General features: G+C 41.9%; 1 protein-coding gene across 1 annotated transcript in view; it reads right to left on the bottom strand.

The window, feature by feature from the left end:
• The window catches only part of CDS2 (CDP-diacylglycerol synthase 2), a 50414-nt gene extending 35828 nt beyond the window's left edge, over nt 1-14586 (bottom strand). Inside the window, exon 1 of the mRNA XM_024559319.4 lies at nt 14231-14586. Within this exon, the coding sequence (XP_024415087.2) occupies nt 14231-14287 (57 nt within the window). The 5' untranslated portion in view covers nt 14288-14586. The remainder of the gene's footprint in view (nt 1-14230) is intronic.
• Nucleotides 14587-16527: the final 1941 nt, after the last annotated feature.

Here is a 16527-nt window from a genome sequence, read left to right as displayed (position 1 = left end):
GCTAAATAAATTGCTGGCAAAGACAACTCAGTCTCCAAGCGTAACTACTGCTGCCACCCAAAATATATAAAAATAAAACAAAACAGGCACCTTTACTGGCTTCCCCCTAAATTTTCTGGCATGGCCCTTAAGGCCTTCCTACACACCTGGAGATCCCTGACTCATTCTCTCTCTATCCTTCCAGGCACATTTCTGCTCCTCCAGTTCAAATGTCCTTCCCCAACAAGCCCCTTCGTCCACCCCTGCCCAGGCAGCGTTAAGTAATAAGTGAGGCCAGGATCAAGTCACACAGATGAATACAAAGAGCAACATGACGTTCTTCAAAGCAACCAGAAGAACCATCCCAAGGTCAGCGTCCACCACCACATTACTTATACTGGCATACCTTGTTTGACCGCACTTCACTTAATTGCGCTTCACAGACACAGCATTTTTTTACAAATTGAAGGCAAGACTTTCCACCAGCAAAAAGATCAGACTCGCTTTACTGCAATACTCGCTTTATTGCGTGGGGCTGGGACAATGTACAGCAACTCCGAAGTACATCTATACTGAACTCAACAAAGCTAAGAGATCAGTGGTCAATGCAGGCCGGAAATTCAGTGCCATGTTTCCTGAAAGGAAAGGGCCCTGAAACATCTCATACCATCCTAGTTTTCCAGCCCCTTTTTGACCAACCACAACAGTAAACGTGTTTGTTTCAACTTCAAATGGGGGCTCATTTTAGTGTTTCGGATATTTTATCACCAATGGAAAATGTCAGAGTTGTGGGTTAAAACATCAAACTCAATAACTGATACAATTCTTCCTCAGATCTAGGAATTATGATAATCCCCCACAGCTACCAGGACTCACGTGGAGCCCTCTGGAACAATGAGATGGGACTTGTCTAGTGGAAAGTCCCTAGGAGAATGACATCTCTGGAAGAAAATAGTTCTTTGTCAAAAGTTCTCAAAATAGCTATTCCCCAGTGGCACCTTTTCAACGGCTCCCTATGTGCAAATTAAAAAATCGCTGTACAGAGAATTCTGTGGAACAGATAGGAGACAGAAATGCCAGCTGTTCAAGAGAAAACTGGGTGTTTGGCTGACACCCTTGTGGAAAAACAAAGCTCACGTGGACCTTGCTCCCCCCAAATTATAGGAAGGCCCAAACACAGCACAGGCTGGATTTTAGTGGGAGATTCTATTAAAAGTAGCCAAAGATCAGCAATGAAGGGGGTCCCTGGACATCCACGAGCACCCTCTCACTCAAAACGAGATGGCACACTATAAATCTACAATGAAGGGGAATACAGAAGATTTATGATTTACGCCATCAGAGTTAAGCCTGTGGAAAAAACTGGCCGAAGGCAATAGGAAATCTGGCTGGCCAGCCCGTCTCCCTGCAACATAATGGGGGTATTTCTCACTTATCTTTCAGCAATTTTTTTCCACCAAGGATCTCTTATTCTGAAGACTGGATTTATTAGTAACAGATTTGTTTCTCCAAAGAGAACCGCCACATTGCACTAAGAGCCTAACCTCCTTACGCCCTTCAGGCAGGAGGACACCTGGGCTTCAGTGCCAGCCCCACCAGTAGCTGTGCCATCTCCAGCAAGTCCCTGCTCCGATGGCTGGGTGACAGGCGTTTCTGTCGCAATGGTGGGAAGAAGACGCACGTGCAATGATAACTTTTATCCAAAGTCATCTTGTTAAATAAAGCAACATCACTGCTGGCTATCTTCAAAGGGTCATTTCCACGCAATTCTGTAAGAACTCAAGATCATCGTTTTAGATAACAATTACTGCTCTGTCCTACAGAGATCAAAAGATATAAATCTGATGATAAGAGACATGGTACTGAGGGCTGGGTTTTTCCTCTACTTTTATAAAAGTGGTGCTGGACATGCTTGTGAGCTATGGGATGGGATACAGGGAATTCCCTCCACATTATTTCTGTTTGTCGAAAGATCCTCACAGCTAAAGATCCTCAAGCCTGTGTTTTGAGGGTTCTCTGACTGAGGAGCAGGCAGCTGCTGGTGCTCAACCTCCAACCCCTTCCTTCCCCCACCCAAACATGCAAAACCATCCCCCTTTACTTTTTGCCTCACTGTCAGTGAGCCACCTACCTGCCAGCACTGGAGGAGACCCTCAACCACCACAACTGGCCTTCTCTACTCCCCACCCTCACCTTCCTCCAGGCTTTTCTTCTTCATTGCTTTGTAGATCTCCTGCCAATTTTTACCAGGCACCGTCAGGCCTATGGAAGTGCTTAGATGTAGCTGGTTGTCCCAACCTCCGTTCTCCTTTTCCTCCATTGTAATAGGAGCCCCAATGCTTTGCCAAGCCCATGGCCACCTAGAAGGAACATTTCCTAGCTTCTCTTGCAGCCAGGAGAGGACATGTGACATCGTTCTGGCCAATGGGATGTAAGCAGAAATAGTGACTGCATCTTCTAGAAACTGTCCTTACAGGAAAGGAGCAGGCCTCTTTTTCTCTTCCCCTTCTCCCTGCTCCCTGAAATATGAATGTGATGGGTGGAATTCCAGCATCCATCCTGCACTAGAGATAGAAGTCACACACTCAGGATGGTGGAACAGCAAGATAGAAGAGAACTAAGTCCTTGACACTGCGAAGCTGTTGGATTGCCGACCTCCAGACTGCTTTTACATAAGGGAGACATACCTCCATCTTGTTCAAATCACTATCATTTTTGGTTTTCAGTCACTTCCAGTTAAACAGGGGAGTGGCTACGTTTTGGTATTTGAGATTTTGCTATAATGTTTCAAGAAATAGGTTATAAAATACACAGTACTAGTTATTTTGTAAAGTAATAGAGGCTAAAAAAATATAAGAGCTTAGCAAAATCCATCAAATGGCAAATGCATGTATAAAGGGTTACTGTTCAAAAAAATAAAAGTCAGGACCCACCACCTTCCATGAGATGATTTTGGGACCATTGTGGGAAATAACGTGGGGAGGATGAAACCGTATCTACTCATTCTACTGGACGTCTCTCGGGTACTTGACGCTGACCTTTTGTTTCTTCTCAGAAACGTGTGCTTCCAGGCTTTGGTACGACAGCACACCACCCTCCCCTGCCTTTCACTGCTCTCCTCCCGTCTCCTCTCCGCCACTGGCCAACTCAAGTCAAACACAATCACTTCCCAGGGTCGGTCTCAACTCTCATTCTTCTTAATGTCAACAGCAGAAGCCCAGAATTCACATGTGTCATCACTCAAGAGGAACCATTTTTATCCATTCCCTCCACACACAGACAACCGAAGTGTAGCAACCTCCTGCTTCTAATGTTGTAAGATCAGTGCAGTCTCTCAAAACTCAAACTTCCTGTTGAAGAGGGCAGACAGAGCCCGTGCCTTTTGATCTCAATACCCTACTGAAACGAACGTCAATGAGGACAGTAAGGATTAAAACCATGGCCTTAGACAGGAACAGTAGGGGACAGGGAGCATCCCTGGACATGAGATTTCAACAAATTTCTGGATGACAAAGTGGATGAAGAGATAAGATGAATGAAATAAAACAGAAAATGCAGCCAAGAGGATATACTTGAGGAAGGCTCCAGGGGAACCAGGAGCCCGCCACTCCCTGGTACCCTGGAGAAGCTCTGTGCTGGGATCTGACATACAGGATGGTGGATGAGGCTTAGGAGGTCCTGCCCCCCACCAGCTCAACCTAAAATGAAGACCATCAGACAACAGGCCCCATTTAAGCACACAGAGGCCTGTCAAATTCCCAGTGTCAAAATTCATGACAGAGACCTTAACCAAGACAGGAAGGAACCAGGAGGACCTGTAAGAGGAGCTCCCACACCATGTGTTGGTCAAGAAAGCCCTATAGGAAAAACTATGTGGTTATAGCAACCCCTCCCTTTAACTTCCTCTCCCCCTCCTTAAAGAACTTCCTTCATGGTCTGTCTGGACCACCTGGCACATGGCTCAGCACGGCTGCAGGTACCGGACTGCAATCCATTACTTTGCCTGAACAAATCCTTTTTGCTGATGAATACCTAGTAGACTTTTTGTGTACAGTCGACAGCAGTCAGGAGAGAGGTGAGCCAAGACACTGCTGTGAGTCTCCCCCATTCCTCCTTGTCTAAATTGGAAAGTGCATTTCAGGTATCCTGCCCAGCTCCTCACTCTATCCCCCTTCCACAACTGTACGTAGCAGGGAGACCAATGACGGTTGTGTAACCCTTTTAGTGCATGGTCACCAGACCCAGTGAGGAGACTGGGCATCAACAATGAAAGCTTACCAGTGCAGGAAGCTCTCTACCACCACCAAAATAAAGGTGGCTCAGTGAGTCTGCCAATCCACCACTGGAAGTTAGACTTTGATGAAACTAGACACCAGTATTCCTAATATGCACCCCATCATCAGGGTGACCACGTAATGTATCCTCCAAACTGGGACACTAAGGAGCAAAAGAGTGTCACCCAACTCTTCACCCATCTGGTCCCCACCCCACTCATTGATTTCTTCAACCTTTCTCTCCCTTGGTGAGTAGTACAGTTCTTCAAAGCAACAGTTCTTGAATTTTTTGATCTCAAGAACTCTTACTACTGAGTACCTCGATAGTTATTTATGTAAATTCTATCTACTGATATTTGCCATTATTAGAAACTAAAACTTGGGAAATTTCTAAAATACAAGACTACGCAAGAGTGGAGGTTCCTCAAAAAATTCAGCATAGAATTACCACATGACCCAGCAATTCCACTCCCAAATATAAACCCAAAATAACTGAAAGCAGAAACTCCAACAGACATTTGTACACCCATGTTCAGAGCAGAATCATTCACAATTTGGGTTGTTTGCAGCTTGGAGCTACTATAAAGAACACCACTTTCAATATTCTAGCAGCTGTCTGAACATATATACAGGTTTATCCTGAGTAATCACCTAGGAAAGGAACTTTTAGATCATAAGGTTTGTGTACATTTAGCTTTAGTGAATATCGCCAAACAGTTTTCTAAAATGCTTGTACCAATTTACACTCATGCAAACAGTATATGGAAGTTCCCTTTGCTCCACATACTGGCCAATCCTTAGTATTTTCAGTCTTTTTAATTGTAGCCACTCAGGTGGGTATGTAGTGGTATCTTATCATGGGTTTTAACTCGCATTTCCCTGATGACTAATGGTGTTGGGAACATTTTCATGTATTTATTGACCATCTTGAAGTCCCCATTTTTCTACTGAGTTGCCTTTTTATATATTTATTTTGTAGGAATTCTTGATAGATTCTGGATATGAGTCCTGTTGTCAGGCATATTTTTTATAAATATTTTCTCATAGTCTGTGGTCTTGCTTTTCAATCTCTTAATAGTTCCAGAAGCAAAAGCTCCTAATTTTAATGTAGCTCAATTTATCAACTATTTCCGTTATAGTTAGTGTTTTTAAATAGGGACTTTTAAACATCACTATACCATTATTATACCTAAAAAAATAACAATTACTTTATATTAAGTACTTAAATTTACCCAATATTTAATTTTTTTCTCTTTATAGCAGTTTGATTGAATGGATCCAAATGAGATCAGAAATCACTTATATGCCTTAAGTCTTTTATTTATTTTTAAAGATTTTATGTACTTATTTTTAGAGAGGGGAGTGGAGGAAGAAAGAGAGGGAGAAAAACATCAATGTGCAGTTGCCTCTCACACGCCCCTTACCAGGGTCCAGGCCTGCAACCTGGACATGTGCCCTAGACTGGGAATCGAACCAGCAAAGCTTTGGTTTGCAGGCTGGCACTCAATCCAAAACTACACCTGCCAGGGCTGCCTTAAATCTTTTAATCTGTAGATTTTACTCTCCATGTCAATCACTCCCCTCTCTTCCTTCTTTTTCTTTTTTAAGTTGGGGGGAGGGGTGGTTCCTTGCCATTTATTTTCTTAAGCAACCACATCACTTGTCCAGTGGTGCTTTTCAATGTATTCTTCTGTTCCTTGCATTTTCTGTAAACTAGTACTTAGAACTAGAGTCTTGATCAGGGCTCAGATATGATTTTTGGACAAGATTCACCCATTAGTAGTATTGTCCATCAAGAGATACAAAATATCTACTTGTCTCCGTGATACAAGCATCACTCATAGTTACTACCTCCTTCTACTAATTCAATGGGAATTGAAAATATTTACATTCTATCACTCTTTTTCCATTTCCCCTATAAAGAGAAACTTCTACCAAAGCTTTAGTTTACTTGGTTTGTCCAATGTCCTCTAAATGGAAGCTGACTTTAATGCTTATTTATTTCTGTGGGTCTGCTTTCATATAGCTTTTGACTTTTATAAGTTCTTTTTTTTTTTTTGCCAGCTCATCAATATATTGAAAAAAGTATTTTAGCAAACTTTTTTTTGTTATTTTTAGTGGGAGAGTTAATTAGGGCAGTCATTCCACTATACTGCTAGAAACATTAGTCCTATACTCTTCTGTAAGTTATTTCAATAAAGTGTGATCTTAATATTTTTAAAAAGAGAAAAACTTCTCCTAATAAACTATTGGGTTATTCTAAAGCAGCACTTTTCAAACTTTTTCATCTCAGGACACACATAAACTAATTACTAAAATTCTGTGGAACACCAAAAAAGATATACTTTTTTGCTGATCTGGCAAAAAAAAGTTATTAATTTTTATTCATTTGCACTGGGCAGCTATTATTGCGTTGGCTGTTGTCATTTTTTTTATTTGACAATCTAAAAGAGGCTAGTGCCTCTGACTAAATAGTCAGGTACTGCATGTTTCAAAAATTCTTGTGGCACACCAGTTGAAAATTGCTGTTCTAAGTAAAGTTTCTATAGGAAAGGTATAATGCCTCAGAATAACCCCATTCTAAGTCCAATTGTTCAAATGAGAAAACTGAGGCAAATTAGTGGTGGAGCCAGGCTATAAACCAAGCAGTCCAACTCCAAGTCTGTACTGGAAAACACTAGGCCACAATGCCTAAGATCAAGGGACAAGTCAGTACTCACTCAGTATTCCTTTGTGAGGAAGGAGAGACCACACACAGGCAAAAACAGACCATCTGGTGGTTATAGTGGCTACAAATTTACTGAGGAAAGGAAATGCATAATTTGTATCAAAAGCTGAAACAATGTATATCCCTTTTTTTGAGTCCACAATTCTAAACATAGAACCTATCTAAGGATATCATGCATGTGCAGGAAGTTTTTCAGTTTTTTTTTTTTTTAAACAAGGATATTTTCTGCAGCCTGCTTAAAACAGAAAAAAAAAAAAAAAAACCCTTAAATACCTGACTGGTTCAGTAAGTTAAGGTACAGCCAAACAGCGAAATGACATACAGCCATTAAAAATGATGCTGGGTTAGAATTTTGAAAGACTTTAACAATGTTTAGGGCATTCTTAAGTTAAAAAAATTGGGTCATAAAACAGTAGTACATATAGTACAGGAATGTGCAGTGTATATAAAAAGAAAGCACACACACCAAAACATTAACAATAGTGACCTCTGAGTGGCAGGATTAAGGTGATTTCTTTTTGGTGCTTCTACAATGAATATCTTTTATAATTTAAAAATAAATCTGAAAGTGTTTACGAAGAACTTAATGAACATGAACTATTCGGAAAAGTGTTTCTGACAGCATGAAAAGGCAAACCGTCAGATCACGCACGGCAGCCACTACCGCTGCCACACGCAGCAGTACGCACGGGAGAGATACTCATTTGAGCAATAGTTGTTTCTCTGAATGACAGGACTAGAAATGGGGTTCACACTCATATGTACCATTTCTGTGATTTCTACAATAAATACTAGCCTGATAAAGTATTGAGACAGGGAAGATCTAAAATGAATTTTGGGAAAATAAGATTTAAATAGGTGGAGGCAGGGAGAGGGGTGACAAAGAAAGAGCACGTTTGGGGGGCTGGAAATAGCAACGGCCAAGATCCATGTCACAGAGGCACCAAAGCAAGAGGAGGGGGCTGGTTAAGAGAGGAGGCTATAAAGGATCAAGTTTAAGAGATCTGAAAAAGGGGCCGTAATTCTTTTTTTTTTCTCTGTAATTCATAGGGTGGTTTCATAGCTCCTAGAAAATAAGGACAGATGGACTAGAAGGGGCTAAAACAAATCGTAAAGGGAGGGAGTTCAATTAAAAAGGTTTACAACAGTGGAGGCATCAATTCCTGAACTACGGGAAATACACGAGCAACAGATAAGGCATTCAGGTAACACCTAGTTAAAACCTATGACCTGGACTGGGAGAGGGAGCAGAGACACAGGGACTAATGGATTTCAAGATGCAGCAACTCTGACATCAGATTCTACTTTTGCAGAGGAGACAGGAAGAGGAAGGTCAACGTCTAGAAGGAGAGACGCCAGACTTGAGACAAAGTTAAGTTTACACTGACTGAGGGCATGTACCTAAGAATGTCCTGCAAACCACCAAAACCACAGGACTAGCCAGACACAGATGTGGGTCTCTGGCCGGATAGCTCAATTGGTTGGAGCATTGTCAGGATGCACGAAGATTGTGGGTTCAATCCTCGGTCAGGGCACATACAAGAATCAACCACTGAATGCAGAGATAGATAGATCGAACAACAGAGCTCTCTTGCCCTCGCTCTCTCTAGTCTACAAATAAAATTTTTTTTTTTAATTTAAAAGACACAGATGTGGAGACGAGGCTCTGAGAGTCACCCACTGAGGGATCCAGGGTCAATGACAGATATCCTCACATCAGAAACCCAGGAACAGAGAGTGTTACCAGTAAATCCCAGGTCTCAAGGGCTCTTCAAAAACAGCAGTCTTCACAGAGAAATCTGGCAAAAAGATAAACAAATCACAAGAACATCTGATTTTGGAAGGACAGGTCAGGTTCTTCTGCAAGGGCAGCAGCTGCTCGGACGCACCACATCCTGGAACAGCAAGGGGCTGGCTGCCTCTGGGGAGAACTAGGTAGGCGGGAAGTAGTTGCTTACAGTGCACCCTTTGTGTCTATCAAATTCTGAACGCATATTGCCTAGTCAAAACAACATAATGAAGTGTAACTTTCCTTAACAGGTCACTCACCTTAGTGGGCCCTATGCCATCCCCACAGTTGCAGCAAATAGCGTGAGAACAAAGATCAGGGACTGGCAGGATGAGCTGCCTAACCGGGGCCAGGTCTGCCCTCGCTGGCATTGTACCACCACCCCAGCCCAGCAACCATCACGTGGCAAGGCTTGGAAGGCAAGAACTCTGCCCAATACCAGGAACAAATTAGTATTCCTCCAACAACACCCTGGCAAAATTAATAATGAAGTGTCAGGGTCTCTCTGTCTCCTTTCCAAACCAGAGGCAGTAAGATACAGGAAAGACTGCTTTCTCACCCCCAGCAGCCTCCAGCGGCAGCTAGAAAGGCCAGGGCTGTCACAGCCCATGAAGAGGTTAAGAGGCTGCATGCAGGAGAGCCACTCTGCATGCCCACTGGGACACTAGCGAGTTCAATACACTCCACCTATGTGGATCCTAGAAAAGATGGAAGAGTGAGCAAATAAGAAATATTGATGCTCACACTTCTTTAAATGGTTTAAAGGATGATTATTTGCACTATGAAATTAGTGACAAGTTTTGTTTCGAAGATCTCCCAGATGCATTCAAGTTGAAGGATTTCTTCGAATCAATGGAGAAAGAATGATTATTTTAAACCAAAATTGGCATAAAATTCTGGACCTTTTCCTCATAATACCCAAGTGGCTGCTCTCAGGGATGGGCTTCAAAATATATAATCACCAGGCATCCAATAACCCAGAAAACTGGACCTAATCAACTGTTTCTGCAAAAAGAAAAAAAAAAGGTACCTCAGAATCTCCACATTTAGTATATGAGAATTTATTTTTATATATTTGACATTTAGAAAGATCTATTTTGCTATTTTTTAATTTTTGTAGCCACATAAGAAAAACAGGTGCTATTGGGGCATTTTTTTCTATGAATCCGCAGAAGCTTAAAAGTCTGCAAACTCTGTACCGTTGAAAGCAGCATCATGCAACATAATGAGAAAAAAAAACCCAAGAATTAGAAAAGCTTCACGCTCTTAGCCACTCTGCATCTAACCAACTGTGTGGCACTGAGTAAGTAAACTCTCTGGGCTATGGGTCACTTCTGCAAAATAATGACCTCTAGGATCCGTTCTCATTTTAACATCTGATGAAAGTAATTTAACATTTTTAAAAGACAAACTTTTCTGAGAAAAAAATCACAAATTTGGGCAAACACAAAATAGTTTAAACAAAATTAGCTTTCTAAAAAGACTAATTTGAACTACTCATAAATTGGAGAGTAATTGAATTTTTTTAATAAAATTAACACTGCTTGATCAATATAAATTAAGAAACTTAAGCCCCAGCCCAGGAGTTCCATTGGTTAGAGAATCAACTTGATATGCCAAGGTTGCAAGTTCAATCCCTGGTCAGGGCACATATAAGAATCAACCAATGAATGCATAAGTAAGTATAACAAAAAATCGATGTTTCTTCCCCCACCCCTTTCTCCACGCCCCCCCGATGAAACTTAAAATAGTGGGTTATATGATAAATCAGTCTTTCACTGTTTCTCCCTATGTTTAAGTCTGAGAACCATAGTGAAGACTCACTGATTTTTCAATACCAAAGTATTTGTCAATGAAGAAAAATATGTTTGAAACAAAGCATTTCTCCTACATCTGAAGTAGGTATAGCTCTTAAAATAAGATTTTATTATTTTAGTAGTTCACTCTTAAAAGTATATCAGAAAACCATTTCTAATTATTCACCACTGTCCTAACAATATATTATAGCTAACGCTATGAAGGGAAGATGATTGAATACAGCGATGTTCCTTCTACAGCTTAAGCCTGACTGTGATTCTGAGCACGGAAAAACTCAGCCAGAAAATGAACTGAAAAGACCGGTCACAGAAGGCCACACTCTGTCCATAACACTTTCCTTAAAAGGTTTTGAACAGGAAAAAACTACTCCAAACATTTATAACTTCAAGATTTAATCATCTCCCAAAAGTAAAAGGTGAATATTAAAGTTTTTTTTTCTATAAAACTATGTTTCAACCAGAAACTAACGTTATTACAATGTGACTATTCATGCCCTACCTATGTAACATGCATACTCATTTAATCCACACATGTGCCTATCCTCTGAGGCACATGCTGTTTTATCACCCCATTTTAGAGATGGAAAAACTGAGGCTTTTTATACAAGTGTAGTGATTTGCTCTTAGGATGCAGAACCCAGGCTCAAGAGGGACCTGACTCTTAAGCCCCTGCTTTAAACCACTGTCTTTAGTTAAAGTTTAAACTCCCCTTTCCAAGTGATGTCACTATTCCCTCCCGATACTGGTTTCATCTATCTAGAAGGGAGGCCTTGAAAGGAGTAAAGCTCTAATTTAAATAGCTCTCCAGCATCTAAGCACAGTAGAAAACTCCGAACCTTCACTCTAACTCCTAAAACAAAAGTCCCTTGAATTGCCAGTCCAATCATAAATGTTAAGATGCCAATCTTTTGGCCCATGCTTCATCTCCATTCCTAAGTTACATTGTAAAACATGGTTGGGAAGGAAGAGGATCATTCCCAAAGTTTAAATTTCAAGTTTCTTAGTTTGGCAACAATACTGTGCTTTGGGACTTTAAAATTATAAGCATGGTTCCCAGAGGAAAACATTTCCTTTATTAGCAACTAACTGGCTATGAAAATTCCATTCTATGATTCTAAATATAACAAAATACCTTCTGACTTTATAATAAACACATTCTTCACATTATTTTGAAACTAATGGTTGTCTGCTTATTTACAAGACAATTTTGCCACAGCAGTTAAGCAACTGTAACATTTTAAAGAATCTTTCAAATTCGTTCCAGTTCTTTTAATAAATTAACCTGATGTTGTTTTCTGAATTCTTCCATGAAATAAGCAAATTTCCATTTCACAATTTATTTCCCTAAAAAGATATTCTTTTTTAATTATTCCTAATTTTCTTAGGTTCTAACAAGAATATTGGCAAAGCCAAAATCATGAAAGGTTTTTCAACCTATAAAACAAATAAATATTTTTTAAAAACTCTACAATATACATTCACCAAAGGTAAATAAAACATTTCACAGTTCTTAAAATGTATCTTTATTTTAAAATCCCATGCATAATTCAGAAATACAGTGATGGGGTGAGGGGCTTGTTCAGGGCTAATAGACTACATCAGGCTTTTAACAGAATACAGTAGCTGCTGTTTCAGGAAGCAACATGCACTTAGTGGACCTCACAAGGCATTCTGTCCTTCTATAAGTGGTTTAAGTGCAGTTGTAAAAAATTAAGGCACCTTTAGCTGGACAGCTCCTCATGTCCTTCCTACCTAAAACATGGGATGAGAAAATATTTAGGAATCAACAGGCACTTTTTCATTTTTCTTCTTTTCTTCTTTTTTTTTTAAGAGATCTCTGTAGGGTTTGGGGAAGGGTCTGTTTTTGTTTTTTACTTTATTGAATTTACTGGGGTGACCCTGGCCAGAACTTTTTCTTTGAGAGATGAGTCCAAGAAGTTTTGGATGGAGAGGATAAAAACTTTGTTTCACTTTGTAATCTAGTGGGGGTTTTCTGTGTGTGTATGGTTTTGTTCTGTTTTTACCAGTATGTCTAATTATTACAAATAGTTAGCTTTTTAAAAATACAGCACACTAGCTCTCATACCTTCTTTTTTGTCCCTCTTCTCACAAAAAGTCCCATTAACAAGTCTGAACTGTCACCCTTAAACAAGGCTTCACAACCTTAAACATCCGAATACTCACCAACAGGGTGGGGACAGAGTTCTTCCAGGCTCAACTAGCGTCTTTAATAGGAAGATTAGATATTGCTAAGTAATTTGTCTTTGCAAACAACTCCTAAGCTTGCACAGAAGCCCTGAATTTTCTCCAAAATATATTATAAAAATCAATACGAAAAGTTCTCCTTGGATGATCCACTGTCAAAAGCAACAATAATAGAGTTGTTTAAAACCCAAAACATTCTTTCACCTAAAACATCCCTCCTGCTCTGTTTACACCCCTTCACCAAATCGACTTCCTTCCTTCTTGATGTTGCTCTAATATCACTTTCCTCCAGTTATCAAATCCTGCAAGCTACATAGGTGGGTGCTGTTGGCCTGGTATTTGGGCAACAGGGACTGATGGGAACAACTGTTCCTCAGCTCCAGCCAAATGTTAATCAGGTGGGAACATAATGGCAGATCTTCCAATTATACAATATAAGTAAGAAATTCAGACTGTTAGGAGAAATCGTGTTTTTAAAACAACACCTGGACCAAAGAAAACATCTGCAGGTCACCCATTAGCAACCCCCAAGTTAACCAGTCTCTTTCATTCTGACGCAGGCTCCCTCAGTCCATTCTACACAACACTCCAGATCAATTTACCAACTACAGTGCTTCTAAACACTGCTAACTCGAGGCTCGAAATACTACCATGAAGTCCCAACCTTTATGCTGTCATTCAACATCCACAGTATCACAACCACTCTCCCTTCACCTTCCTCAACTCCCATACACAAACCTTTCACTTTAACGAAGAATCTACTGCCCTTATCACTGACCCCCAAACCAGCTGCATCCCCTCCAAGATGGCCTCTTTTTTATCCTCCTCCTCTACCCCATCAATACCCACACTTAAAGCAGGAAACAAGCCCATCTACTTGGAGTAGCTTCCAATACCTGCTGACTACGTGAGTCAAGAGACCTCTCTGCTTAGAGCCAACGAATTTCACTTTCAAGAAGGGATTTAAATACACGAGGCAAATCCCAAGGCCTTGTCTTGATACACCCCGCCAAAAAAATTTAGAGGGGTGCGGAGGCCCTATGTCGGGCACAGAGCCTGCCCGAGAAGGCTCTGCGGGGTCTCGACGTATTCACACCTAGGAAGGCCTCCGGAGGTGGGGGACTGGAGAGTGACCCCTAACAAGCCCTGCGAGGCAAGCAGCGGTGTGCATCCCCTCGCGCTCCTTCCTGTGCCGCCAAGATACCACCCCCAATCGGACCCGAGAGCTGCGTCCCCGGGGACCCCGACTTGCTGACCCCCGACCCGACAAGTGCTCCGCGGGGGTCCCGCAGGCAAGCACCCTCGCGCAGTCCAGGCCTGGTGCCACCGTCGGCTGCCACAAAGGGTCAAAGAGCTAGGCGATCCCTTCGCGCGTGCCCCACGCAGACCTCTGGGAGGCGTCGCTGCCCTGCTGCGCCCACCCGCAGACCGCCGCTACCTTGTCCTCGGGCGGTGCGTCCGGCTCGCGGACCGCCCTAAGCCTCAGCTCGTTCATGCTGGAGACTCCGGGGCGACGTTCCCGGGGGCGAGCAGCGGAGCCGCCGGAGCAGGCAGCTCAGCGCGGGCGCGCGCGGACTCCGCTCCGCCGGCCCCGCCCAGCCAGAGCGGAGCTAAGCTCCGCAGCAGCTCGCAGGCCCCACAGCAGCCCAGCCGCCAGCCCCGGACCTTGGCCCCGCCCAGCACAACCACCGCCCTTTCACCGGGGCGGAGCACGGTGTGCCTTCAACAGCCCAGGCCCGCTCGCTCCTTCTCTCGGCAGGGCCTGGGAGCGAGCGCGCACGCGCACCGCCCCCAGGAGACCCACCAATGGCAGGAATGCTCTAGGGAGGCGGGCCAGTGAAGGCGGGGCGGAGCGGATAGGCGTGCATTGGACATCAATGTAAGGGGGCGGGAGAAGGCGTGCGTTTCTCAAACAAACTAGCCAATGAGAGCTCCCACTACAGCGTGGATAGCCTACATTGACACCCTAGGACTTTTGTACTTGACATAGCTTAAGTATTTGTTGAATGGATTTAAATTTTCTCCTAAAGGAAATGATTTCACCAAGTTCTCACAGCCCGAAAGCACCCGCTAAAAATTAGAACACATCTGTTTTTTATCGAAGCTCACCCTAATCTATGTTTCTAAAGCATCGCTGTCAGCTGTTCTTATTTGCTGTCTTCTAAGTGATGTAAAACAAGTGTAAAATGAGGTTCCTTCCCTTAAGCGCACTGTAATTTAACAAGAAACTTGCACACATACAAGTTGCAGTTTCGTAGAGGCAATTTTACCTGAAGTGTGGGTTTTGGGGGAAATAGTGAGAATTCTGAGAAGGGCATTATATTTTCTTGATTTCTGTAAGAGCGTATTTCCAAGTTCCTGTAACAGTGTTTCACAGTGAGAGTAAAATAGGTGTAGAAGAACACTGAACTCAGAGTATGCTTGGTTTCATGTAACAAAACTGCACAAATACTTGTTTGAGATTTTTGGAGAAACAGACCACTCCCCGCAGGCCGAAATTTATTTACAGAAAGCTTTGCTTTTTGTGTTTTATCTTGTCTTTTGTTTTAATGTTATTTGTAAAAGTAAATACCATGTTGATGCTAATTTAAAAACTTTTCATCTGTTGAGGACTGTGTGATCACCATTTCGACTGTTCGGTGGTCACTTCTTGATCTAAACACCAGACACCTCTTGGGTAAAATTAAAGAAGGTTTATTGTCTACAGAACCTAGCTCTGGCTAGGTAGCTCCAAGTAACTCAATTGGTTAGAGCATCATCCTGATATACCAAGGTTTCAGGTTCAATCCCCAGGCAGAGCACATAGAAAAATCAACCAATGAATGCATAAAAAGTAGAACAATAAATCGATGTTTCTCTCTCTCTTTTCTTTCTTCTCTCTCTCTAAAATCAATAAATGAAATTCTACCAATAATAACTTTCTTAGAAAAGCTTGGGCGTGTTTACCAATAATAACTTTTTTAAAAGGCCCTACTCGAGTGGCTCAATTGGTTGGAGCACTGTCCCATACACCAAAAGTTTGCGAGTTCAATTCCTGGTCAGGGCACATACCTAGGTTGCAGGTTTGATCCCCAGTCAGGGTGCATACTGGATGCAATCAGTCAATGTTTCTCCACTCCCTTCCTTCCTCCCTCCTTCCCTTCCTCTCTCTCTTAAACCAATAATTTTTTTTAATCCCAGGGAGAGGATTTAAAAATAAACAACCTAGAAGGACATGAACACAGAGAGCAACATAAGATCATCCTCACTTTTAGGGTACATAATTGTGCAAGGTCACATCTGAGTATCACATCAGTCTTTTCAAACCCTAATACAAAGGAGGTTGGAGAACCAGTTCATGTAGATCAGAGTTTCAGAATGCACAGTATGATGCTGTTTATGCATTGATTTGTTGATTCTTGTATGTGCCCTGACCAGGGATCGAACCCACAACCTTGGCATACAGGACGACACTCTAACCAACTTTATACCAACCCATGGTATAAAGAACTCATACAACTCAATAGCCAAAAAAAAAAAAAAAAAAAAAAAATCCAATAAAAAATGGGCATAAGATCAAAATAGACATTTTCCCAAAGAAATACAGTTGGCCAACAGGCACATGAAAAGATGCTCAATGTCATTATTCAGCAGAGAAATACAAATCAAAGCCACAACATGGTGTTACCTCATACCCATAAGAATAGGTGTTATCAAAAAGACAAGAAATAAGTGTCAGTGAGGATGTGGAGAAAA

This window comes from Desmodus rotundus, chromosome 6 (assembly GCF_022682495.2).
Source record: "Desmodus rotundus isolate HL8 chromosome 6, HLdesRot8A.1, whole genome shotgun sequence".
NCBI lineage: Eukaryota > Metazoa > Chordata > Mammalia > Chiroptera > Phyllostomidae > Desmodus > Desmodus rotundus.
Note: the sequence above shows the minus strand (reverse complement) of the source record. Positions and strands in the feature narration are given on the sequence as shown.